At 62.1% G+C, this 23,384-nt stretch overlaps 2 protein-coding genes and 2 non-coding genes across 9 annotated transcripts; 2 read left to right on the top strand and 2 right to left on the bottom strand.

Annotated features, from left to right (window-relative positions):
- Positions 1-37: 37 nt before the first annotated feature.
- On the bottom strand, positions 38-8,752 carry LOC119846987 (rho guanine nucleotide exchange factor 3-like). 5 transcript variants are annotated; one of them, XM_043501550.1, is made up of 13 exons: positions 8,613-8,752; positions 6,925-7,084; positions 6,204-6,261; positions 5,684-5,755; positions 4,677-4,781; positions 4,301-4,453; positions 3,921-3,983; positions 3,309-3,405; positions 2,986-3,062; positions 2,294-2,551; positions 1,554-1,724; positions 882-1,050; positions 38-614 (listed from the first exon to the last, which is right to left on the bottom strand). In XM_043501550.1, exons 2-13 carry the CDS (start codon positions 6,957-6,959, stop codon positions 421-423), a joined length of 1,452 nt encoding a protein of 483 aa, XP_043357485.1. In that variant the 5' UTR covers positions 6,960-7,084; positions 8,613-8,752; the 3' UTR covers positions 38-420. The 5 variants fall into 5 exon arrangements, with proteins under 5 accessions (XP_043357485.1, XP_043357486.1, XP_038237239.1 ...); XM_043501551.1 differs by having other exon boundaries at positions 5,684-5,752; XM_038381311.2 differs by lacking the exon at positions 6,925-7,084 and having other exon boundaries at positions 8,613-8,750.
- Positions 6,204-16,273, bottom strand: LOC119847000 (adiponectin receptor protein 2-like). 2 transcript variants are annotated; one of them, XM_038381345.2, is made up of 9 exons: positions 16,221-16,273; positions 14,697-14,898; positions 14,442-14,594; positions 11,566-11,737; positions 11,107-11,293; positions 10,301-10,488; positions 9,798-9,991; positions 8,613-9,511; positions 6,204-6,261 (listed from the first exon to the last, which is right to left on the bottom strand). In XM_038381345.2, the coding sequence occupies exons 2-8, from the start codon at positions 14,727-14,729 to the stop codon at positions 9,383-9,385; spliced, it is 1,056 nt and encodes a 351-aa protein (XP_038237273.1). In that variant the 5' UTR covers positions 14,730-14,898; positions 16,221-16,273; the 3' UTR covers positions 6,204-6,261; positions 8,613-9,382. The 2 variants fall into 2 exon arrangements, with proteins under 2 accessions (XP_038237273.1, XP_038237272.1); XM_038381344.2 differs by lacking the exon at positions 16,221-16,273 and adding an exon at positions 15,219-15,345.
- A 1,559-nt stretch (positions 16,274-17,832) lies between these two features.
- On the top strand, positions 17,833-17,904 carry TRNAE-UUC. The gene has a single exon. It is a non-coding gene; the product is annotated as a tRNA-Glu (tRNA).
- A 297-nt stretch (positions 17,905-18,201) lies between these two features.
- On the top strand, positions 18,202-18,273 carry TRNAE-UUC. The gene has a single exon. It is a non-coding gene; the product is annotated as a tRNA-Glu (tRNA).
- The last annotated feature ends 5,111 nt before the right edge of the window (positions 18,274-23,384 follow it).

Here is a 23,384-nt window from a genome sequence, read left to right as displayed (position 1 = left end):
GCTGGGGGACACACAGAGGAATTTGGGCCTGGCTGCAACCATCACAGGTTTATTGGCAGCTGGTCACAGAAAGGCCAGTGGGGGTACAGGGCAGCAGGGACACGTAAGGGCCCCCCACAGAGGGGCAGCCCCTGGCACCCCCACTCCCAATCGAGGGCAGCCAAGGGGCACCTTTCTCTTCCAGCCTGGGGGGGGGGGGAGGACCGCCATGGGAGGGGAGACGGCCCGAGAGCAGCCCACTCAGGCTTAAAGCCCTGGGCCGCAATAAATATAGGAGCGGGGGGGGGGGGTGGACCCAGGAGTCCAGGGAGAGATGGATAAAGACAAATCCGGCTCGGCGGGACGGAGGAACCCGGGCGTCCGGGCGGCTCAGCTCTCAGCTCCACCTGCTGGTGACCTGCAGCCGGGGGGGAGCCCAGCTCAAGTGTGGTCCATGGGGGGGTCGCAGTCCAGGCGCAGGGCAGCCAGGGGCCCCAGGCTGCCGTCGAGCTCCGGGGGTGGGCGGGCGGCCAGGGCCTGGCGCAGGCAGCTCAACCACTGCTGCTTGTCGAAGGCGTCGACCGCCTGCAGCGTGTGGGCCTGGGCCCCGCCGCTGACCCGCAGGCAGCTCCTGCCTGGGGGAAGGGAGGGGAGGGGGGTCAAATGGGGGGGCTGACCCACTACCAGCCTGCCCCCCATCCCAGTCAGCCCCTCCCAGTTAGACTGTCCCTCGCTTGCCCCCCACCCAAGCCAGTCCCCCCCCCCCCAAGCTGACCCCCCACCCCAACCAGCTCCAGCAGCAGTTGTGGACCTGGGGTGCAGGGATCCCAGTGGGGGAAAAGGGGTTGGGGAGCCAAGGGGGGATGGGTCAGGGGAATCCCAGCAGAGAAGGGGGCACCTACCACGCTCACGCAGGGCCCCCCCAAGCCGGGCCCCCCCGTCAGGCAGGTCCTGCACCTCCAGCTGGCCGATGGGCAGGGGGGGTCCCTGGAGCTGGAACACGACCTGCTCCCCCTGCAGGACGGGCCGGGTCAGCGCCAGCGCTTCCTGGAACAGGAACACATGCAGCCTCTGCAGGGAGGGGGGGGGGTCAGGACACCTGGGTTCCTGCCCCAGCTCCAGCAGGGGAGTGGGGTCTAGAGCGGGGAGGGAGGGGCCTGGAGCCAGGACTCCTGGGTTCTCTCCCCGTAACCCAAGCTTGGAGAGTTTCCCTGGCACCCCCCAATGCCAAGTCCCTGGCACCTGCCAGTGCCCACCCCCTGCAGTGCCCCACCCTATGGCAACCCCAGCCCCCCAGTGCCCAACCTCCTGTCCCCTGGCACCCCCCAGTGCCCAGCCTCCTGCCCCTCAGCGCCCCAGCCTATGGCAACCCCAGCCCCCCAGTGCCCAACCTCCTGTCCCCTGGCATCCCCCAGTGCCCAGCCTCCTGCCCCCCCAGCACCCCACCATATGGTCCCACCATATGGCAACCCCAGCCCTAACCCCCAACCCTCCTGCCCAGCTCCCCACAGCGCCATGCCCCCTAGCACCCAGCCCTGGCTGAGGGGAGGGTGCCCGGGGTGGGAGGCCGGTACCTGCCCCTTGCTGTTGCGGAGGTCCCCATGGCAGAGCAGCAGGCTGGAGCGGTCGATTCCGGGGTGCCGGGGCGCCCCGTCGGGGTAGCTCAGCCGTTGCTGGTAGTAGCGGCACTCGGCCTCCCCCGTCTTCCTGTTGATCAGCCCCACCAGGTCCTGGGCCAGCGCCACCTGCCCCCCATGGGTCACTGGTCAGCAGGGTCCTTGCCTGTCTCTGCTGTGTGCTCGGGGACCCTCTGCCCCCCCACAGCGCTACCCCCTCCCTGCAGGGTGCATGGGCACCCTCTGTCCCCCCACCCCATGGTGCTACCCCCTCCCTGGGGGGCGCACGGGGACCCTCTGTCCCCCCCCACGGTGCTACCCCCTCCCTGGGGGGCGCACGGGGACCCTCTGTCCCCCCCCCACGGTGCCTACCCCCTCCCTGGGGGGCGCACGGGGACCCTCTGTCCCCCCCCACGGTGCCTACCCCCTCCCTGGGGGGCGCACGGGGACCCTCTGTCCCCCCCCACGGTGCCTACCCCCTCCCTGGGGGGTGCACGGGGACCCTCTCTCCCTCCCCCACGGTGCCCTCCCCGTCCCTGCGGGGCGCACGGGGACCCTCTCTCCCTCCCCCACGGTGCCCTCCCCGTCCCTGCGGGGCGCACGGGGACCCTCTGCCCCCACTTCCCCCTCTTTGTGGTATTAACCAACCCCTTGCAGTGGGAGGTGGTCCCATCCCTCCCCCGCACCCTGGCCCTCACCGCCCGCTGCAGGGGCGCCTGGTCGGGGTGATCAGGGGGCGTCTGGCGCAGCACCTCCCGCAGCAGCAGGGGGTACTTGACCAGGCGGCTGCGGGGCAGGTCCAGGAAGCTCCAAAGCTCCAGCTTGCGGCTGAAGGCCGACTCCTGGCACAGACGCAGGAATTCCCCCACCGCCGGCTCCCGCTTGCGGCTGTCCAGCCGCGCCTTGGCCCACACCTGGTGGCAGCAGTAGGATTCGTAGGCCCGCAGCCCGGGCAGCTGTGGGGGGCGAGACGCCAAGAGAGAGGGAGCCGATCCCAGTCACAGCCTGTGCTGGGGGGGGGAGGGGGCTGCCGTTCCTGACACCAACACACACCAGGCCAGGGATCCCCATTCCCCCCTCCTGTGGGGCCACATTCCCCACTCCCAGGCTGGGCGATCTACTTACACCTCCCCCTCCCCACACACTAGACAAACCCCTCTCCCCCACCCTCTTCCCTCCTGGGGGGGGTCTCCCCATTCCTGCTTCCCCACCCTCCCCCATTTCCTCCTGCCCATCCCCCTGCCCCTCCCCAGTATTCCCCACCTCCTTCCCCTCAGCCCCCCATGTCCATCCCCCTCCCCATAGCTCCTCCCCAACCCCCTGCTCCCCTCTCCTAACATCCCCAGCCCCATAGATGTCACCCCCCCATTGACCCCCCCCCCAGCCTTACCCAGTCCAGCAGAGTGGGTCCCAGCTCAGGCACCGTCCCGTCCTCCTGCCTCAGACCCAGCAGCCGCCCAAGCAAGTCTGCAAAAGGACAGGGGGGTCAGTGCAGGGATCAGGCCCCCCCAGCAGGGAGCGGCGGTGCCTCCCGCTGGCCGAGATGCAGCAGCCATAGGGCGAGTAGCCTCCTGCGGGGGCGCCAGGGCGGGGGGGAAATAGCAGCAAAGTGGACTCCCACCCACCCCCCACCCACAGGGCAGGGAGCCTCCCCCTAACCCAGCCGGTGCCGTGCTGCCCCCCAGCGGCGCCCGGCGGAACTGTAGCCTGTACCTTCGTGCAGCGGCGCCAGGGAATCCAGGGTCCCGAAGATCTCGCGCAGCTCGGCCTCGGGCAGGATGGCCAGCGTCAGCATCGGCTCGTAGTAGTTCTGCAAGGGGCAGGGGGTGAGAGCGCCCCCCACAGCCCCCACGCTTCCTCCCACTGCCCAGCACCCCCCACAGCCCCCCAAATCCCTCTGCAGCACAGCACCCCCCACAGCCCCCCCAATTCCCCCAATCCCTCCACCACACAGCACCCCCCTCAATTCCCCCACAATCCCCCACCTCCTCCTGCAGCACAGCGCCCCCCCCTACTGCCCACAACCCCCTCTGCCCCCAATCTCCTGCTGCACAGCACCCCCCTGCTGAGCCCCCCAATTCCCCTCACAGCACAGCATCCCCTGCTGCCCCTCCCACTTCCTTCTGCTGCACAGGATCCCCCACTGAGCCCCCCGCTTTGCCCCACAGCACAGTGGCCCCCTCACTGAGCCCCCCACAACACTGAGCCCCTCACTGGGACCCCACCTCCCAGCACCATAGCACCCCACCTGCTGAGCACCCCACTTCACCCTGCTGGGACCCCACCCCACCAGAGTCTCTCATCTAGCAGGGGGGGGGAAGGTACCTTCTTCACCAGGTTCAAATCGGCAACCAATTGCTGCTCCCCCTGCATCAGCTCGAAGATCACCTGGGGGCGGGGGAGGATCAAGCTAAGCCCCCAGATACCGCCTCGCCTGGCTCCTCCCGCCCCCAGCCTGGCTCCTTCCCCCACCTTGCTCTATGTACGCCCCGCTTCCGGTTGACTCCTCCCCCACCTGCTCCCAGCCCCGCCCGTAGCTCCTCCCCCACCTTGCCCCATGCCCCGCCCCTGGCCTGGCTCCTCCCCCACCGCGCTTCATGCCCCACCCCCAGCCTCGTTACTCCACCACCTCCTTCATGCCCCACGCCCCAGGCTCCTCCCCTTGCCTGCTGGCCCCGCCCCCTGTGCCTGGCCCCGCCCCTCACCTCCTGGCGTTTCACCTCACGGGCCGAGAGCTCCTCACTGACCCGATCGAAGGTCTCGCTCCAGAGTTTGCTGCTCCGGCGCCGGCAGCCCCCAGCCCGGGGAGGCGGGACGTAGCCTGGGGGGCGGGGCTCCGTCTTGAAGCTGATGGACCTCTGGGGTGTGAGGGGGGGGGATGGACAGTGATTGGCTGAGAGTGGAATATGGATCCCGCCTCTTTCATCCATCTCCCAGGATGCCCCCTCCTTCCCAGCCCTGCATCCCCATCCTCAGGGGACCCCCCATCTCACCCCACCCTCTGCTGGAAAGGGTTGGAGACGGCCCTGCTCTGTGTGTCCTGACCCCCATAGTGCCAGGATGAGGGGGATCCCTGGGTACCTGGATCGACTGGCTCAGCCGTTTCAGGGGCGTCACCTTGGCCGAGGAGAGCCCCGAGGCCGACAGGGTCTTGGCGACAGGTTTCACCCGTTTGGTGCAGGGCTCCTGGGAAGGAAAGCGGTGAGTGGGGGGCGTCACCAGGCCCTGCTCAGCACTGGGGGGGCTGGACCCAGACAATAGGCCCCGGGAACTATTTATAGACCAGGCTTCCTGCCACCAGCAAACAATCCAGGGGCTTCCGGGCAGGAAAAGAGGGAAACAGACCAGCCTTGGTGTATCCCCTCTCCCCCCCTGCTCCGCTGGTGCCCCTCACTCCTGATCCTCAGCCCCTGTTAGCCCAGCCCTAGTGTATCCCCCATGCCTGCTGGTGCCCCTCACTCCCGACCAGCAGCCCCCAGCTAGCCCAGCCCTGGTAAATCCCCGCTGCCCCCCGTCTGCTGGTGCCCCTCACTCCCGACCCGCAGCCCCCTGCCAGCTGAGCCCTGGGCTCCCCACTGCAGGGGATGGGGAAGGCGTCATGGAGGGGATGGGGGAGGGTCCCTAGAGGTTTCAGAAGGGGTGTGTCCCACTGTGACACCACGTCTGTCTGCTCAGCCAATCAGCTGTCAAGGAGATGCCCCCCACTCCACGCCTCAGCCAATTGCAGAGTGGGGTGAGGCCCTCTCCCCTAGGTATAGGGCCCTTCTCCCTGCAGCCAATCACCATGCCCCGTTCCTCCAGACACGCCCCCTGCCATGGCACAACCAACTACAGAGAAACTCCGCACCCCTGCCAGCAAGCTGACCACACCCACTACCCAAAGAAGCCCCGCCTACCGCGACGATTTAAAGGGGCCTGGCCAGAATTCAACCATCCCCACATGTGTGGGGGTGGGTGGGTGGGTGGGAATCAGTGGGAATGAAGGGGGACAGTGGCGGGGGAAGAGGTACTAGTGGGCAAATTAGGATGAGATGATGGGGAGCTAGTCGGGGGAGGGTCTGTGCCGGCGGAGGGAGGGAGGGTCTCACCTTGTCATCAGAGGTCTGGGGCTCAGGCCCCTGCTGCTTCATGCGAGGCACCCCCTGCTGCTTCCGCTTCTTCTGCCAGAGAGAGAGGAAGGTCAGAGCCAGATTCGGGGGGACCCCGCCGCATCTCCCAGACCCCCATCCCCATGGCCACCCCACCCCATCTCCCAGACCCCCTGTGCCCATCCCCATGGCCACCCCACCCCATCTCCCAGACCCCCTGTGCCCATCCCCATGGCCACCCCACCCCTGCCTCATCTCCCAGACCCCCTGTCCCCATCCCCACAGCCATCCCACCCCCACCCCATCTCCCAGACCCCATGTCCCGATCCCCTCAGCCCCCCCATCTCCCAGACCCCCATCCCTACAGTCACCCTGCCCCATCTCCCAGAACCCCTGTCCCCGTCCCCATGGTCACCCCACCCCGCCCCATGTCCCAGAACCCCTATCTCCGTCCTCATGGCCACTCCACCCACACCCCAAAGCTCCAACCTCCACTCCAGCCTTGCCCTCCCCCACTCACCCCCGAGCCCTCGGACAGGGACCCTGAGGTCTGGGATCGCTCCCGATGCACCGGGGACCTGCAAACACACCAGGAAAGGGGTTACAAGAATGGCGTACTGTGAGCTTCCTTCCAGCACTGCCATGGGCACCCACAGTCCCTGCTCCCCTGGGGTACTGTGAGCTTCCTTCCAGCAGTGCTATTGGGACACATCAAGAATGACACCCCCCAACAAACTTCTCTGAAGTTTGGTGCTACGTTGTGGGGAACTGTAATTCCCCTAGCTACCCCGGATGTCACGAACCTGGGGAGGCGCAAAATTGGGTGAGTTATTCTGGGCTGTGGTTGGAGCAGGGGGGCTGAGAGCCAGGACTCCTGGGTTCTCTCCCCAGCTCTGGGAGGGGAGTGGGGTCTACTGGGTTAAAGCAGCGGGGGCTGGGAGCCAGGACTCCTGGGTTCTCTCCCCAGCTCAGGCAGGGGAGTGGGGTCTAGTGGTCAGAGCGGGGGGGGGGGGGGCTGGGAGCCAGGATGCCTGGGTTCTCTCCCCAGCTTGGGGAAGAGAGTGGGGTCTCCTGCGTTACAGGAGAAGTCAGTTCCCCTTTTCTGTGCCTCAGTTTCTCCTGGGAGGGGACAATCCGGAATCCCCTGCTCTGTGCAGCATCCGCCCCTGTCTTTGTGGGGTGAGGAAGGTGCAGGATTTGGTACATTTCCCTCCCCCCCACCCCCCCGGTGACCCTCTTACCATGATTCCTGCTCCGCCAGCCCCTCCTCATCCATGGTCGCTCAGCGCATCCCTGGACCCCCCTGCACCTGCCGCCTGCTCCCCTCGGCCCCCCAGGGCGCGGGTGGCTCGACACCAAGTCCCCGAAGCCAAGAGGCACTTCCGTCACTGGTTTCCTGCGCTGGGGGAGGCGGGGGGGGGGCCAGTTCCTGTGTTTGTAGCGATTGAACCAAGGGTGCTGGCCCATACTGCCCCGCCCAATGGCGCCCCCCAGTACCCGGCCCTGCCTGCCAGGGGACAGCACCCCTTGCCCAGCCCCCTACCCGGCTCCCTGCCCCCCAGGACCTGGCCCTGTCTGCCAAGGGAAAGGACCCCCTGCCCAGCCCCCTCACCCTGCCGCATGGCACCCCGGCTTCCTTCTGCAGCTTGGGCAGGAGACAACTGCCTCCGTGATGCTCGCCCACTTCCTTCCACCTCCCACTCCCCTCCAGGTAGGTCAGCCACAGACACAAAAAAGACTACGGATGCAGGTTCTCTGCAGCAGCCCCCACCCCCTGCACAGAGATAGTTGGCCTGGCGCTGAGATGCAGCCACCTCTGGGGTGGGGCAGCTGGCGACCCGCTGCACGTAACACAGCAAAAGGACAGGTGGGTCTCCCTGCACTGAGATGCAGCCACCTCTGGGGTGGGGCAGCTGGGAACTGCCACACATAATGCCGCCCAAGGTCTGCTATGCAGACTCCAGCCAGGCTGGGGGCCAGGAGAGAACTTATTTTCCTTATAGTGTTTCCAGCTTCTAGGAATTTATTACAATGGCCAGTAACAAAAAAAATAACCAGACTATGAAAAGTAACAGGGCTCTGGGGTGGCTCTGAGACATGGCTGGGGAAGGGTGGGGGACACAGCTGTGCTTTGGCTTGGTACCATGCTGGGGGGGTCTGGCAGATGGGCTCCCCCATCTCCACAGCAACCCCACTGGGTGGGGTCCCTTTGCCCCAGACAACCACCTCCTTCCTGTACCATTGCCCCATGCCCCATCCTGCCCCACTTTGCAAATCCCCCCGCATTGCCTCAAGCCCCCCATATCCTGATCCACAGCCCCCCAATGCCCCCTACCCCGCCCTCCAGTTCTCCACCCTATCCTTGCTCCATGCCCCTTCTCTGGTGCCCCCCCAGGTGCCGGTGGGAGCTGGGGCTCTGCAGCATAGATGGAATGGATGCCCCTGCAGCCCCCTGCCTGGCACCAGACCCACCATTAGCCCCCACTCCCCTCCCACAGCCGAGGAGAGAACCCAGGAGTCCTGCCTCCCAGCCCCCCCTCCCCACTCTAACCACTAGCCCCCCCTCCCCTCCCCCAGCCGGGGAGAGAACCCAGGAGTCAAGGCTCCCAGGCCTGTCCCCAGTCACTCAGGCTGGCTTGGGTCGAGCAGGGAAGAGAATATTTTGGGCTCAGCCCCACCCGCTGAGCAACTCTTAAAGGGGCAGCTTCTTCTCTACCCTTCCCCTTGCCCACCCCAGTCCTCCACAAACAAGAACTACACGTCTTTCCAAGAGGGGACATGCCCAAGTTTCTTAAAGGGCCAGAGACTGAGAAATTGGGGTGGGAGATTAAGTTAAAAATAGGTGTAGTGAGTTGTTAAATACCCCACCACCACCACCACCACCACAGTGCAACAGGGGAAAAATATGGGGCAGGAACGACAAAAATACCAGGTAATGTCCCCTTTAAGAAAAGCCACGCCCCCCATGGCTCGATTGGCCCACCCAAAGTGGGATCGGTCAGTCTGTGTCATAGGCCACGCCTCCCATGTTGCGATTGGTTAGTTAGTGAACGCAGTAACATCTCCGTGGTGCGATTGGTTGGTTACTGTGTGACGTTACAACTCCATGGCATCAGTGGTTGGCTGGTGTCTGAGGCCACACCCCTGTGGTGTGATTCGTTGGTCAGAGTCTTAGGTCACGCCCCATTTGGGGCAATTGGTCAGTCAGGATCTGATCTCACTACTCCATGGTGGGATTGGTTTGTCAGGGTCCAAGGCCACACTCCTAGTGGGCCAATTGGTCAGTTGTCATCTGAGGTCCCGCCTTCTGTCATGTGATCAGCTGCTTGAGGACAGGCTTGGTTGGCGTGTGAGACCGTGAATCCAGTGCTGCGATTGGTCAGTTGGTGTTAAAGGCCGCAACCTCCCCTGGCGTGGTTGATTGGTTGAGGCTGGGATTGGTTGGTCGGTGCCAGAGGCCACGCCTCCCGTGGCAGCACTCCTCCACTCGCATCTGAGGCCATGTCCTCTGGGTGGATCTAGTTGCTCAGCACCCAGGGCCACGCCCCCCGGGGTGGGATCTGGTCGCTCCGCGCCTGGGGCCACGCCCCCCGGGGTGGGATCTGGTCGCTCCGCGCCTGGGGCCACGCCCCCCGGGGTGGGATCTGATCGCTTGGGGCCAGGTCCCCCCGGGGCAGGATCCGGTGGGTCGGGGAGGGGTCACAGCACAGTGCTCTTGGTGCAGGTGCCCCCCAGCGAGGAGCGGAAGGCCTGGAGCTGGGAGACCCCGTGGAGGTGGACGCCAGCGCCTGCCAACACCAGCACGTGGAAGATCTGGTGGGAGTGGAACTGCGGGGAGGGGGGAAGAAAGGGAGAGTGAGCCTGGCTGCGCCCACCTCCCCTGGCAGGAGCAAGCCAGGACCTGCCCCCTCCCTGGGCACCCAACCCCCCCAGGAGGGAGGTAAGGATCAGCCCCGCCCCACCCAGGGCACGGATTTCGGACACACAGAGCCTGGAGCAAGGCTGGGGAGAGAACTCAGGAGTCCAGGCTCCCAGCCCCACCCTGCTCTGACCACTAGACCCCCCTTCCGCTCCCAGCCCCGGGAGAGAACTCAGGTGTCCGGGGGGGACTCACCCAGATGTCGCACTTGCCGGGGAAGAAGCGCTCAGGCACGCGGGCGGCGTATACCACCGCGCCCAGGATGTAGAGCAGCGCCATGAGTAAGAGCCAGCCCATCTGCCCAGCCGTCACCGCCCGCAAAGGCCCCTCGGCCAGCATGAAGTGCAGGGTGGGCACCAGCCCGCTGAGCCCCAGACCCAGAAACACGCCTGTTGCCCGGCAGAGAGGGGGGTCAGGGCGTGTGCCCGCCTCCAGGTGCCCCCTGAGCCCAGCCCACAGCCCCCACTGCCTGCCTCCCTGGTGGCCCCCTCTGCCCACTGCCAGCTGCCCCCTGTGCCCAGCCTCACTGCCTGCCTGTGCGCAGTCCCCTGCCCTCCCAGCCCCCCTCTGTGCCCAGCCACCCCCTGCCCCCACTGCCAGCCCCTGGCCACCTCCTGCGCCCAGCCTCTTATCCCACTGCCAGCCCCCTGTTCCCTGCCCCCTGCCCCATGGCCAGCCCCTCCAATCCAGGCACTCACCTGCCCGCACGGCACGGTACTGGGGTGTGGCGAAGTGATCCCACTGGGACACCGTGATGGCCGTGACCCCCAGCACGCAGACGATGATGAGGTAGATGAGCTGGGGCTGAGGCGAGCAGTAGAAGGAGTAATACAGCCAGGGCACGAAGCTGCCCACGATTAGCAGCGTGATGCCCGAGTAATCCAGCCTGCGGGGGCAGCAGACATGACTCCCCTCCCAGAGCTGGGGAGAGAACCCAGGAGTCCGGGCTACCAGCCCCCGCCCTGCTCTAACCCACCAGACCCCGCTCCCCTCCCAGAGCCAGAGAGAGAACTGAGGAGTACTGGCTGCCCCCCGTTCTAACCACTAGGCCCCACTCCACTCCCAGAGCCAGGGAAAGAACCCAGGAGTCCTGGCTGTCCCCCACCTCCCTGCTCTAATCACTAGGCCCCACTCCCGTCCCAGAGCCAGGGAAAGAACCCAGGAGTTCTGGTTGCCCCCCCCCCGCTCTAACCACTAGGCCTTACTCCCCTCCCAGAGCCAGGGAAAGAACCCAGGAGTTCTGGTTGGCTCCCCATCCCCCTCCGTTCTAACCACTAGGCCCCACTCCCTTTCCAGAGCTGGGGAAAGAACCCAGGAGTCCTGGCTGCCCCCCCCACCTCCCCGCTCTAACCACTAGGCCTCCCAGAGCTGGGGAAAGAACTAAAAAGTCCTGGCTCCCAGCTCCGACCCAGCCACCCCAGACTCCACTTCCTTTCTGAATGGTGGCTAGAAGAACCCAGGCATCCGGCCTGGCAGTGCACCGCCCCTGGGGGTGGGTGCTCACTTGGAGAAGGTGCGGGAGACTCTCTCCGAGTGGCAGTACACTGTGTGGAAGAGGCAGGAGAAGCAGAGGCAGAGGGTGGCCCCCAGGAAAAATGTCCCGAAGACAACCCGCTCCTGGACGGGGGCCCTGTAATTCATGTTTGGGCTGAACATGTAGCCAATGCCCAAGACAAGGAAGAAGAGGGAACCTGGAATGGGAGGAGAAGAGAGTCAAAATGCAGCCACTTCTGGGGCGTGGCAGCTGGGGAACAGCTACACATAACGCTGCACGGGGAGGGCTAGCCCGGCGCTGAGATGCAGCCACTTCTGAGGCGGGACAGCTGGAGAACAGCCGCACATAATGCCACATGGGGACAGCTCGCCTGGCGCTGAGGTGTGCCCATCTAAAACACAGCTGGAGCATCCCTGCTGAGCTCTTGCCGCCCTCCCCGCCGCCCCTGGACGCCTGGGTCCCACTGACCAATGAGGTGTGTCCAGATGTTGCCGGTCTCCGTGTGCAGGCGGAAGATGCTGCGGAAGCAGGCGCGGAAGGAAGGCATGGGCGGGCGGTGCCCGTGGAGAAGGAAGTCATTGTCCTTCAGCCAGTCGGGCAGCACGTCGTGGGGGAAGACCCTCCAGCGCCCCTCCCACACCTGCAGGGAGAGAGCCGGGATAGAACCCAAGAGTCCTGGCTCCCAGCCCCCACCCCCACTTTAACCACTAGACCCTCCCCGCCCCTCCCAGAGCTGGGGACAGAACCCAGGAGTCCTGGCACCCAGCCCTCCCCCCGCCCCGCTCTGCTCTAACCACTAGACCAATGGTGGGCAAACTATGGCCCGGGGGCTGCATCTGGCCCTCCCAACATTTTAATTTGGCCCTCGAGCTCCCACCGGGAAGTGGGGGTCTGGGGCTTGCCCCGCTCCGGCGCTCCAGCTGGGAAGCAGAGTTGGGGTCTTGCCCCATTCCACACGGCTCCTGGAAGCAGCAGCAGATCCCCGCCTCCAGCTCCTATGCGTACATACAGCCAGGGGGCAGCCAGGGGGCTTCGAACGCTGTCCCCACCCCAAGCGCCACCCACAGCTCCCATTGGCCTGGAATTACAGCCAATGGGAGCTGCAGGGGCGGTGCCTGCGGACAGGGCAGCACGCAGAGCCGCCTGGCCACGCCTACACATAGGAGCCGGAGTTGAGGACATGCCACTGTTTCCGGAACCTGATTGAGATGAACCTGCCCCCCTGGCCCCCTCCCGTGCCCCAACCCCTGCCCCAGCCCTGATCCCCCTCCTGTCCTCTGAACCCGTTGGTCCCAGTCCGGAGCACCCTCCTGCACCCCAAACCCCTCATCCCCAGCCCCACCCCAGAGCCCACACCCCCAGCTGGAGCCCTCCCGCCCGCCAACCCTCAATTTCATGAGCATTCATGACCTGCCATACAATTTCCATACCTAGATGTGGCCCTCAGGCCAAAACCTTTGCCCTCCCCTGCACTTGACCCCCCCGCCCCTCCCAGAGTTGGGGAGAGAAGCCAGGAGTCCTGGCTTCCAGCCCCAGGCAGCTGCTTGCCTTTCTCCAGACCTTGTCCTCCTCAGTGCTGGTGCCGGCGTCTCTGACTGCTTTCCTGTCCCTGCTCCCCATGGTCCGGTGGGGCTGGGGATCATGCTGCCACTGAGGCCCCAACCCCTTTGCCCCCCTCCGGCCCTGCCGATCAATCTCCTCCCCTGGCTCTGGGGTGGGCCCTGGCATGGCCGGGCAGAGACCCTAGGAGGGTCCTGCCACCGGGGGTAGCTGGGATGCTGTCATGGGCAGGCTTGGGGAGGCAAGGCAGCATGGCTTGGCTGCTGAGGTCACAATGCGCCCTGCCAGCCCACTGTGCCACGTCCTGGGCCCCTGGGGGCAGCTGGCCCGGCCAGGACACCCTGAGCCCCCAGGTGGCCCCCATTGGCCCAGCGGAATGGGACAGGTGGGGACGGAGGGGCTGCAGAGACGGAGAGAGAGTGGAGATGCTGAGAGGTGCGGGGGGAAGAGGAGGGATGGCATCCGCATGATGGATGAGACGGATGGACGGGAATGCCCAGTGATGGATGGACGGACGGATGGACGGACGCACAGGAACTCCCAGTGGTGGATGGACAGATGTATGGACGGGAACGCCCAGTGGTGGATGGACAGATGGATGGATAGATGGATGGGAGTGTCCAATGATGGATCGATGGATGGATGGATGGATAGACAGATGGACAGGAATGCCCAGTGATGGATGGATGGATGGATGGATGGGAACACCCAGTGATGGATGGACGGACGATGGACAGACGGATGGGAACGCCCAGTGATGGATGGATGGACAGACGGATGGACAGACAGACGGGAACGCCCAGTCGATGAATGGACGGATGGATGGACAGGAATGCCCAGTGATGAATGGACGGACGGATGGATAGATGGATGGGAACACCCAGAGATGGATGGACAGATGGATGGGAAAGCCCAGTGATGGATGGACGGACGGATGGACAGACGGATGGGAACTCCCATTGGTGGATGGACAGACGTATGGACAGGAATGCCCAGTGGTGGATGGACGGATGGATGGACAGGAATGCCCAGTGATTAATGGATGGACGGATGGACAGATGGATGGGAACTCCCAGTGATGGATGGATGGACAGATGGATGGGAACTCTCAGTGATGGATGGATGGACAGATGGACAGGAACGCCCAGTGATCAATGGATGGACGTATGGACGGGAATGCCCAGTGATGGATGGACAGGTGGACGGGAATGCCCAGTGATGGATACACTGACGGATGGACAGATGGACGGGAGTGTCCAGTGATGGACGGATGGATGGACGGACAGATGGATGGGAAAGCCCAGTGGTGGGTGGGTGGACAGATGGACAGGAACGCCCAGTGGTGGATGGATGGACAGATGGACGGGAACACCCAGTGACAGAGGCGGAGATGGACAGACAGACGGACATACTCACAGACGAAGAGCTCAGGCAGTAGGAAGGGCCCTCCCAGAACAGCTCCTCCCCTCCTCTCCCCATCCCCTGCTGCACAATGTCATCCCCACATGGACGGGGGAGCAGGGGAGCTGGTCCCACATCGCTACACATCTAGTGGCCCCGTGCCGGGCTTTCCCCAAACCACCCCCAAACTCATGACCCACATCCCTGGCACTGGAACAGAGAGAGCACAAACATGGTACAACTGACTAGGCATAGCTGTGTAGGAGTCCTGGCTCCCAGTCTCCCCTGCTCTAACCACTAGACCTCACTCCCAGAGCTGGGGAGAGAATCCAGGAGTCCTGGCTCCCTGTCCCTCCCCACAACCACTGCTCCGTGCCACTTACCTTAAAGACAAACTCCTCCATCCTCCCCATGGCTTGCTGGGCCTGGAGCGGCAGCGTGAGGACTCGCATGGGGTCTGCATCGTCTGGCTCCTCAGCTCCCCACTGCACAGCAGCCCCCCAGCCTGCTGGCTCGGCCCCCACCTCCGCCCCCTGCTGGAGAGAAGGGCCGAGATGCAACCGAGGCAGCGGCTCCCATCCAGCCCAAGGGTGGGGGGCTGGGTGGATCTAGGGGTTGCCAACTAGCCCCATGCTCACCTGGCTAGTGTCCTCCCCCAGCAGGGGTCCCATCTCTGCCAGCGCCTCCAGCCCCCCACGTATGGGGCCACCTCCTGTGCGGATGCCACAGGGGAAAGGGGGAGCCAGGGGAGGGTCCCGGCCTTTGCTGCTGCCCCTCCCCCCCACAGGCCCACAGCCCAGTTCAGATGCTCCTGCCTGCCCGCCTCATGGTCCCGTCGGTCTGGGCGGGAGGGGGAAGCACAGCATGAGCCCCTGGGTCTACCCAGAGCCCCCCATTGAGCCCGTCCCCAGTGCCCTCACCCCCCTTGGCCTCCTGCCCCCATTGCTCCACCCAGAGCCCCCCATGTCCCAGCCCCCCACCAGCCCCCAATCCTCCCACACTGCATCCCAGTGCCACCAGCCCCCCACCCACATTTCAAGCCCTGATCGCAGCCCCGCAACCCCCCACCCACTATCCTCCCGGTAGCCCCCACATATCCCAGCCCCACACTACCCTCAGAGCCCTCCCCGCTCCAGTCTCTCAAAGCTGTTTCAGCGCACCTGCTTCCCAGGTTACTCCCCACATCCCTGTGCTCCACTGCCCCACACCACACCCTACGGCCCTGGGTTCCCAACTCCCACAGTCTACATCCAACCCCCTTCAGCTCCAGCCTCCCCCTCCCTTCCAGAACCACCTCCACGCCTCCGTCAGACCCCCTCCTCACCCCCAGCCCCCACCCCGTCTCAGGCCCCCAGTCTGCCTCTGCCTCCAGCCCCCCACTTTCCCCATTCCCCTGCCTCCAGTTCCCATCATCTCACCTACTCAGCCCCCCTCCCTCATCCTCCCACCTACCCCGTCCCCCCATCTCAGACCCCCTGCCTCCCCTTGGCACAGCCCCAATAGCTCTTAGGCCCCCAACCCCCACCAGGGCCCCATCTCAGGCCCCCAGCTTCCCCACCCCCTTGCTTCCAGCCCCCCAACAGGGCCCCAGTCTCCAATCCCCTGCCTCCAAACCCCATCCTCCCACCAGGCTCCCAACCCCATCTCAGGCCCCCAACCTCCCATCCCCCTGCCTCCGATCCCCATCCTCCCACCAGGCCCCCAGCCCCATCTCAGGACCCCAGCCCCCCACCAGGCCCCCAGCCTCCCATCCCCCTGCCTCCAATCCCCATCCTCCCACCAGGCCCCCAGCCCCATCTCAGGCCCCCAGGCCCCCAGGCTCCCATCCCCCTGCCTCCAATCCCCATCCTCCCACCAGGCCCCCAGCCCCATCTCAGGACCCCAGCCCCCACCAGGCTCCCAGCCTCCCATCCCCCTGCCCCCAGCCCCCCACCAGGCCCCCAGCCTCCCATCCCCCTGCCTCCAATCCCCATCCTCCCCACCAGGCCCCCAGCCCCATCTCAGGCCCCCAGCCCCTCACCAGGCCCCCAGTCTCCCATCCCCCTGCCTCCAATCCCCATCCTCCCACCAGGCCTCCAGCCCCATCTCAGGCCCCCAGCCCCCCACCAGGCCCCCAGCCCTCTGCCCCATATCTGCACCCCCATCTCTCCGCCCCCCCTCACCCAGCAGCCCTGGAAGCAGCAGCAGCCAGAACCCAATCCCCAACCCTCTACCCGACGTCCTGCTCTGATTGGCCCTGGCGCCTGTCCGTCAGGGATAACTTCCCACGGCCGCGTCCCGCCCACCTCCTTTTCTTTTTGCCATCTCCATGGCAACGCTGAAAGGGCCCGGAGCACAGAAAGGGGGGGTGGAGGGAAGTGAAGATGGGTCAGTCCCTTCGCACAGGGGTCATGTCCCTTTTCACAGAGGCCAGAGCCCTTTGCACAGGGGTCATGTCCCTTCGCACGGGGGTCACGTCCCTTTGCACGGGCGCCAGGGCCCTTTGCACAGGGGTCATGTCCCTTCGCACAGGGGTCATGTCCCTTTTCACAGAGGCCAGAGCCCTTTGCACAGGGGTCATGTCCCTTCGCACGGGGGTCATGTCCCTTTTCACAGAGGCCAGAGCCCTTTGCACAGGGGTCATGTCCCTTCGCACGGGGGTCACGTCCCTTTGCACGGGGGCCAGGGCCCTTTGCACAGGGGTCATGTCCCTTCGCACAGGGGTCATGTCCCTTTTCACAGAGGCCAGAGCCCTTTGCACAGGGGTCATGTCCCTTCGCACGGGGGTCACGTCCCTTTGCACGGGCGCCAGGGCCCTTTGCACAGGGGTCATGTCCCTTCGCACAGGGGTCATGTCCCTTTTCACAGAGGCCAGAGCCCTTTGCACAGGGGTCATGTCCCTTCGCACGGGGGTCATGTCCCTTTTCACAGAGGCCAGAGCCCTTTGCACAGGGGTCATGTCCCTTCGCACGGGGTCACGTCCCTTTGCACGGGGGCCAGGGCCCTTTGCACAGGGGTCATGTCCCTTCGCACAGGGGTCATGTCCCTTTTCACAGAGGCCAGAGCCCTTTGCACAGGGGTCATGTCCCTTCGCACGGGGGTCACGTCCCTTTGCACGGGCGCCAGGGCCCTTTGCACAGGGGTCATGTCCCTTCGCACAGGGGTCATGTCCCTTTTCACAGAGGCCAGAGCCCTTTGCACAGGGGTCATGTCCCTTCGCACGGGGGTCATGTCCCTTTTCACAGAGGCCAGAGCCCTTTGCACAGGGGTCATGTCCCTTCGCACGGGGGTCACGTCCCTTTGCACGGGGGCCAGGGCCCTTTGCACAGGGGTCATGTCCCTTCGCACAGGGGTCATGTCCCTTTTCACAGAGGCCAGAGCCCTTCGCATGGGGGTCACGTCCCTTCGCAGGGGGGCCAGGGCCCTTCGCACAGAGCTGGGGCCTTTCACATGGGGGCCAGGGGCCTTTGCACGGGGGTCACATCCCTTTGCATGGGGGCCAGGGCCCTTTGCACAGAGCTGGGGCCTTTCAAATGGGGGCCAGGGCCTTTTGCACGGGGCTCACGTCACTTTGCACAGAGGCCCCGGTCCCTTAGCTCGGGGGCCGGGTTGTGCCCCCTATGCCTGTCACCCTTTTCCGTGGGGCCTTCTTGCAATGGGGCTGTTCCAGTCTGAGAGGGAGGATTGAGCCCTGGCTGGAGGCGGAGACTGGAAATCCGGTGTGAGGTTGGCAGGAGGGGGTGTGTGTGTGTGAACGCATCACTTGTGCCCGTGTGGGGAGATTTGCTCAGCGATTCCCATATGGTCTAGCGGTCAGGATTCCTGGTTTTCACCCAGGCGGCCCGGGTTCGACTCCCGGTATGGGAACACTCTCACTTATTTTTTTTTCTCGTGCCCCCCTTGCAGGCAGGAGCTCAGAGGCCGGCTCCGCTTCCGCTCCGGATTCCCGCGGGGGTGGAGGGGAGTGATCCTCGGGCCGGCCGGCGGGGACCGGGCACGGAGGCCTTGCAGGGGGGAGGGGCGGGCGGAGAAGAGCCGAGAGTTCTGGAGCTGCCCCATGGTGGGGTGGGGTGGGGTGTCTCTCCCATCTCCCCCGCTAGGTGGCGCTATGGTGCCCCACGGCTGCTCCTCAGGCCAGCTCCAACAGAGGGAGCAGCAGCTCAGTCCCACATGGTCTAGCGGTTAGGATTCCTGGTTTTCACCCAGGCGGCCCGGGTTCGACTCCCGGTGTGGGAAAAGAGAACTTTCTTTTGTTAATAGGGGAGAAAAGAAAACCTCAGACTCCCACCTTACCCCTTCCAGAACCCAGGAGTCCTGGCGCCCCCCACGAGACCCCTCTTCCCTTCTCGAGTACAGGGAGAGGACCCAGGAGCCTGGCCCCCCCCGCTCTAACCGCTAGACCACACTCCCCTCCTACCAAGTTGTCAAGTGCTCATTTGAAAAAAACAAACAGGTGCATTGATTCAGGAAGCCAAATCAGCTGCAAATCCTGACCCTAGCGCTAGGGGCTGCTGCAGCCTCAGTGACGAAACTGTTGCATACCCCTGCCCTCCCCCCCCCCGCCATCCCTGAGCCAGGCAGTGCCCCACCTTGGGGCAGGTGGGAGCTGGCACCCCCTAGAGGGGAAAGGCTGCATGTTCTGAGCCAGCTGATGCCAAGACACTTTTTGTATCTTCCTTCTAGATTTTTCCTATTGCGAAATGTTTCTATTTATCTCTGTTGGCCAGATATTTAGCAGGAGAGTCAGTAAAGGAATCTTAATGACCCAGCCGGAGTAGCAGATATAAAACCACAGGAGGCCACTGGCATGTCGGACGCATTTTAGACCCCACAGTAGCCTCGGAAAGGGAACCAGAACAACAGTCTTGTCTTCACGGCCTCTTGAAAATTACTGAACAACTCAGCGTGGGGGTGTTTCCCTGCCCCAGAGCTGACTGCATCTCCTGCCAGGCAACCTGTCCCCATGCAATGTTATGCTCAGCTGTTCCCCAGCTGCCGTGCCCCAGAGCTGGCTGCATCTCAGCACCAGGCGAACCCTCCCTTTTATCCACAAGCGCAGGGACAACCTGTGCGCTCACGTCTGACCTTGAGCTCCTGGGGAGTGACGGATGGGCTGGTTTGGAAGCCAAGATGCTTCGTCAGGTACAATTAGCTGCAGAGTGTGATGCTGTCCCTGCCAGCCTCTGACGGGGCTGACCTACTTAACCTCCTGAAGGCTGACGCAGAGACAGCAAGCCCTGTCCAGATTCCCGACAGGCCCTGAGCCAAGCATGCCTGGAATAACCCTGTCCCACCACGGCCAACTTTCCACAGCTTGCCAGCCCCGTATGCTGCTGCAGTGCGGCTGTTCCCCTGCTGCTCCGCCCCAGAGGTGGCTGCATCTCAGTGCCACCCGGGGATAGTGCTCCTGGTGCCAAGATACCACCTCCTCTGGAAGGGGCATGGGGTTAGAGCAGGGGGCTGGGAGTTGTGACTTGTGGGTTCTCTCCCAGATCTGGGAGGAGAGCAGGATCTAGCGGATTGGAATGGGGCTGGGGATCAGGACATCTGGGTTCTCTCCCTGGCTTGGTGAGTGGGGTCTAGTGGGTTGGAACAGTGGGGTCTGGGAGCCAGGACTCCTGGGTTCTCTCCTCAAATGCAGTCAGCGAAGCATCATTACTGAGCGCTGCAGGACAGACAGGCCCCTGCTCCAGTTAACAGCACCTGTTGGGAAGACTCCTCCCCTGACAGCCTGGGGCAAACGGGAGCTACCGATCCCCGGCCTCCACTCAAACGCACAGCCTGCTCTGCAGAAGGAGCCTCCCACTCATTACAGTGTACACCCCAACTCCAGCTACCACATGCTGACTTGATTCCGAGGCAGGAAACAAATATTTAATAAGGGGCCCATCAGTTCAGCAGAGGGAGGTCAAAGCTAGGCAAAGTCAGCCTGGGAATAAGGCACCAGCGTTTAACGGGGAGAGCAGTGAACCATCGGGACAATTGACCAAGAATCGTGGTTGATTCTCCGTCACTGGCTGCTGGGCTGTTTTTCTAAACACTCGGCCCTAGGACTGATTGGGGGAGCTGTTCTCCAGCCTGTGGGATACAGGGGGGCAGACAGGATGCTCACAATGGTCCCTTCTGGCCTGAGGATCTGTGAATCTCGTAAGAGCTTTGCAAGATTGGAGATCTTTTTAGTACCAAATTTCTGTCTCCCACGCAGGTATTGGGTTCAAGTCACCCCTTCGCCTTCTCTTTGTTCAGCCAACTAGACTGAGCTGCTGGCGTCTCTCACTCTCAGGCAGGGTTTCTAACCCGTTAATCATCCTTGTAGCTCTTCTCTGACCCCCCCCCCCGCCGCCGACTGATCAACGTCCTTCTTGAATTGCGGGCACCATAAGGGGACGCAGGACCCCAGCAGCAGCCGCACCAGGGCCAAAGCCAGAGGGAATATCACCCCTGCTCTGACTCGAGGTTCCCCTCTTTACACATTGGCTTTTCTTTTTTTTTTTTTTTTTTGCTTCAAAGCAACTTTTCTTTCTGAAACGTCAGTTAATTGACCAGCAAAAACATGTAAAAAAAAAAAGAAAAAAAGCTCGGAATTGAAAGGAAACATTTCAATGCACCCACTTTGGATTTGCCTTGAGATCTTTGGCTCCCGAAAGTTTGCAGGATTCTCAGCTCTTCCTTCTGAGCCAGGATGGGGACCTTGTTCGGTTGCGCTTAGAAAACATTTCACTCTGACAAGCCCTGCGATGGACACGGTTATACCGGTATGAAGCTGTCCTGTGCTGGGAACACTCCTTTGCAGAGTAATCAACTGTTGGGAATTGGAGCCATGTCTAAAAACAGGGCTCGGGGGCTTTCTTTTCACAACGTGACCCGAGAGATTTTTCTCCAATTGTTCCCTTTGCCAAGTCTGTAACTCCCCCATTCGGGGTGGGGAGTGCCCCAAAAGAAGTGCATTGATTGGGTCAGGATTTGCTAGCCCCTCCTCAAAATTTGCTAGCCCCTTTGGAAAATGTACTTCTGGCTTTCGGAAATTGCTAATCCAAGGCTGGACAGGACCATTAGATCAGCCCTGGCTAGTCCCATCTGGCAAATCTCATCCAGTCTGGAGCCCAGTGACTTAGATCAAAGCATTTGAGGCCTCAGGAGACAGCAGAGAATGGGAGAGACGGTGGTACTACCAGTGACTGATATCCCTGCAATTTATGGCAGGAATTGATTAGTTTAGATCTGCCCTGGCCGGATGAAACCAGCAGGAGATCCGAGTCCCATGCTGCAGGGAAGGTGTCTGCCCTGGGGGAAAATTCCTTCCTGCCCCCAAACCTGGCGACTCTTTGAGTCAGACTCACCAGCCACGCATCTAGACAAAGGGTTCTCTGGAGCAGTTCAGAGAGCACTGTCCCGTCTCTAGCTGTGGAGAATCTCTGGTGCTTCAGAGGAAGGTGACTACACAACCCAAAAGCCATCTGTCCAAATGGGCATCGGGAGGGAGAAATATCCTTCCTGACCCGTGCAGCCCTGAGATTGGATTGGAGTCAATTATCTGAATGTGGAGCAGCGCGGGGGATGGACGTGTTGAGGACAACAGAGGCCAATCCCATTCCCTCCATGAAGGTCGGGGATGGACGGGGAGGCCCAGATTGCCAGACTTTGCTGCGTGCAAAATTGAAAATGTACTCAACTCTTGAAAAATATGTTAGGCACTTTTCAAAGTGCATTAGTCACTTTTGAGAATTGACTAGTCATTTAAAAAAAGATTATTAGCCACTTTTGAAAACTCTCTTGTCATTTAAAATATCTACTAAGTCATTTTTGAAAATGTACTAGCCACCTTTGAAAACCTGACCAGCCATTTTCAAAACCTGACTAGCACCACATTTCAAAATTTACTAGTCCTTTAAAAAAAATACTATCCACTTTTGAAAATGTGCTAGACATGTTAAAATAGCTACTAATCATTTTTGAAAATATAATATTCTATTGAAAAATATTCTAGCCACTTGTGAAAATGCACTAATAATTTCTAGGACATTTTCTAGCAACTTTTGGGGAAAAATATTAGCTACTTTTGAAATATTTGCTAGTCAATTTTGTACATGTACTAACCACTTTTGAAACTTTAGGCTGTGGTGGCTATACACTCTCCAGCAGGAGTCTGGGCTTATTTGGCTTCAAGATTTACAAAAGCGTCTAGCGATTTTGAGGGCCTGGTTCACTGTAGTTGCCCACTGTGCAATGCCTTAAAGAGGACCTGGTTTTCAGAAAGCCCCTAAAATCAGGACCATAGAAGGTGCTTGAAGTCACTAGCCACTTTTGAAAAAAATTACTAGCCACTTTTGGAAACTTACTAGCCATTTTTGAAAACTGGTGCCCTCTCACAGCCTGGTATCCCCTCCTCCCCCACCACCCTGGATCAGACCCATGAGCCCATCTAGCCTGGTATCCTGTCTCCAAGCTCTGCAGCGAGGGGATCACTTGCTGCAGTGGAAGTGCTGCCAACACAGCCCTCCCCAAAGCCCTGGGTGTTTCCCAGCCCTGGTTATCTATTGTGATGTGGGATGTGTATAAAGGTGGCACCAGGGGCGCCAACCTGATGCCAGCTACAGCAACGGGACAGCAATGAACAGATGCCCGCTCTGGCCAGCCTGCAGTGCACGGCCATATGGTCCGGGGGATGCAGCATCGCTGGCTCTGGGACTCAGCTAGGAAGGGAAAGTTTTCTAGAGACTGATGAGAAGGGCCAGGAGAGCAGGTTCTGGGAGACCGCCCAGGACTCCTGGTTCATTCCCTGCTCTGTTACGGACTCTATAGGGTGAGTCATTGGATTGCAATAGCACCTATAGGCCCCGTTGTGCAAGACGCTGCCCAGACCCTGACTGAGATCAGGGACCCATATTGTGCCGGGCACTGCCCAGATCTCAACCGAGATCGGGGCCCCGTTGTGTCAGACGCTTCCCAGACCCTGACCGAGATCAGGGTCCCCCATCGTGCCAGTACTTGTGGCACCTTAGAGACTAACAAATTTATTTGACAGGTTTCAGAGTAGCAGCTGTGTTAGTCTGTATTTGCAAAAAGAACAGGAGTACTTGTGGCACCTTAGAGACTAACACATTTATTTGAGCATAAGCTTTCGTGAGCTACAGCTCACTTCATCGGATGCATTTGGTGGCAAATACAGAGGAGAGATTGATATACACACACAGAGAACATGAAACAATGGGTTTTATCATACACACTGTAAAGAGAGTGATCACTTAAGGGGCGGAGGGAGGAAAATCTTTCATGGTGACAAGCAAGGTAGACCATTTCCAGCAGTTAACAAGAATATCAGAGGAACAGTGGGGGGTGGGGAGGGG

The sequence above is a fragment of the Dermochelys coriacea genome, chromosome 23 (assembly GCF_009764565.3).
Source record: "Dermochelys coriacea isolate rDerCor1 chromosome 23, rDerCor1.pri.v4, whole genome shotgun sequence".
Classification (NCBI taxonomy): domain Eukaryota; kingdom Metazoa; phylum Chordata; order Testudines; family Dermochelyidae; genus Dermochelys; species Dermochelys coriacea.
This window is presented reverse-complemented; position numbering and strand designations above follow the sequence as displayed.

What these genes read in the sequence shown, in the direction of transcription:
- LOC119846987 (XM_038381311.2), bottom strand. Translation starts at nt 8,695, where the DNA reads ATGACACAGACTGACCGATCCCACTTTGGGTGGGCCAATCGAGCCATG. An exon ending in CCCAGACCTCTGATGACAAG is followed by an intron (nt 4,782 to 5,683) that starts GTGAGACCCTCC and finishes TTTCCTTCCCAG; the next exon opens with GAGCCCTGCACCAAACGGGT. An exon ending in GTGAGGTGAAACGCCAGGAG is followed by an intron (nt 3,984 to 4,300) that starts GTGAGGGGCGGG and finishes CCCCGCCCCCAG; the next exon opens with GTGATCTTCGAGCTGATGCA.
- LOC119847000 (XM_038381345.2), bottom strand. Translation starts at nt 14,729, where the DNA reads ATGGGACCCCTGCTGGGGGAGGACACTAGCCAG. An exon ending in GTCTCCCGCACCTTCTCCAA is followed by an intron (nt 10,489 to 11,106) that starts GTGAGCACCCAC and finishes CTGCCCCCGCAG; the next exon opens with GCTGGATTACTCGGGCATCA. An exon ending in GTACCGTGCCGTGCGGGCAG is followed by an intron (nt 9,992 to 10,300) that starts GTGAGTGCCTGG and finishes GCCGGGCAACAG; the next exon opens with GCGTGTTTCTGGGTCTGGGG.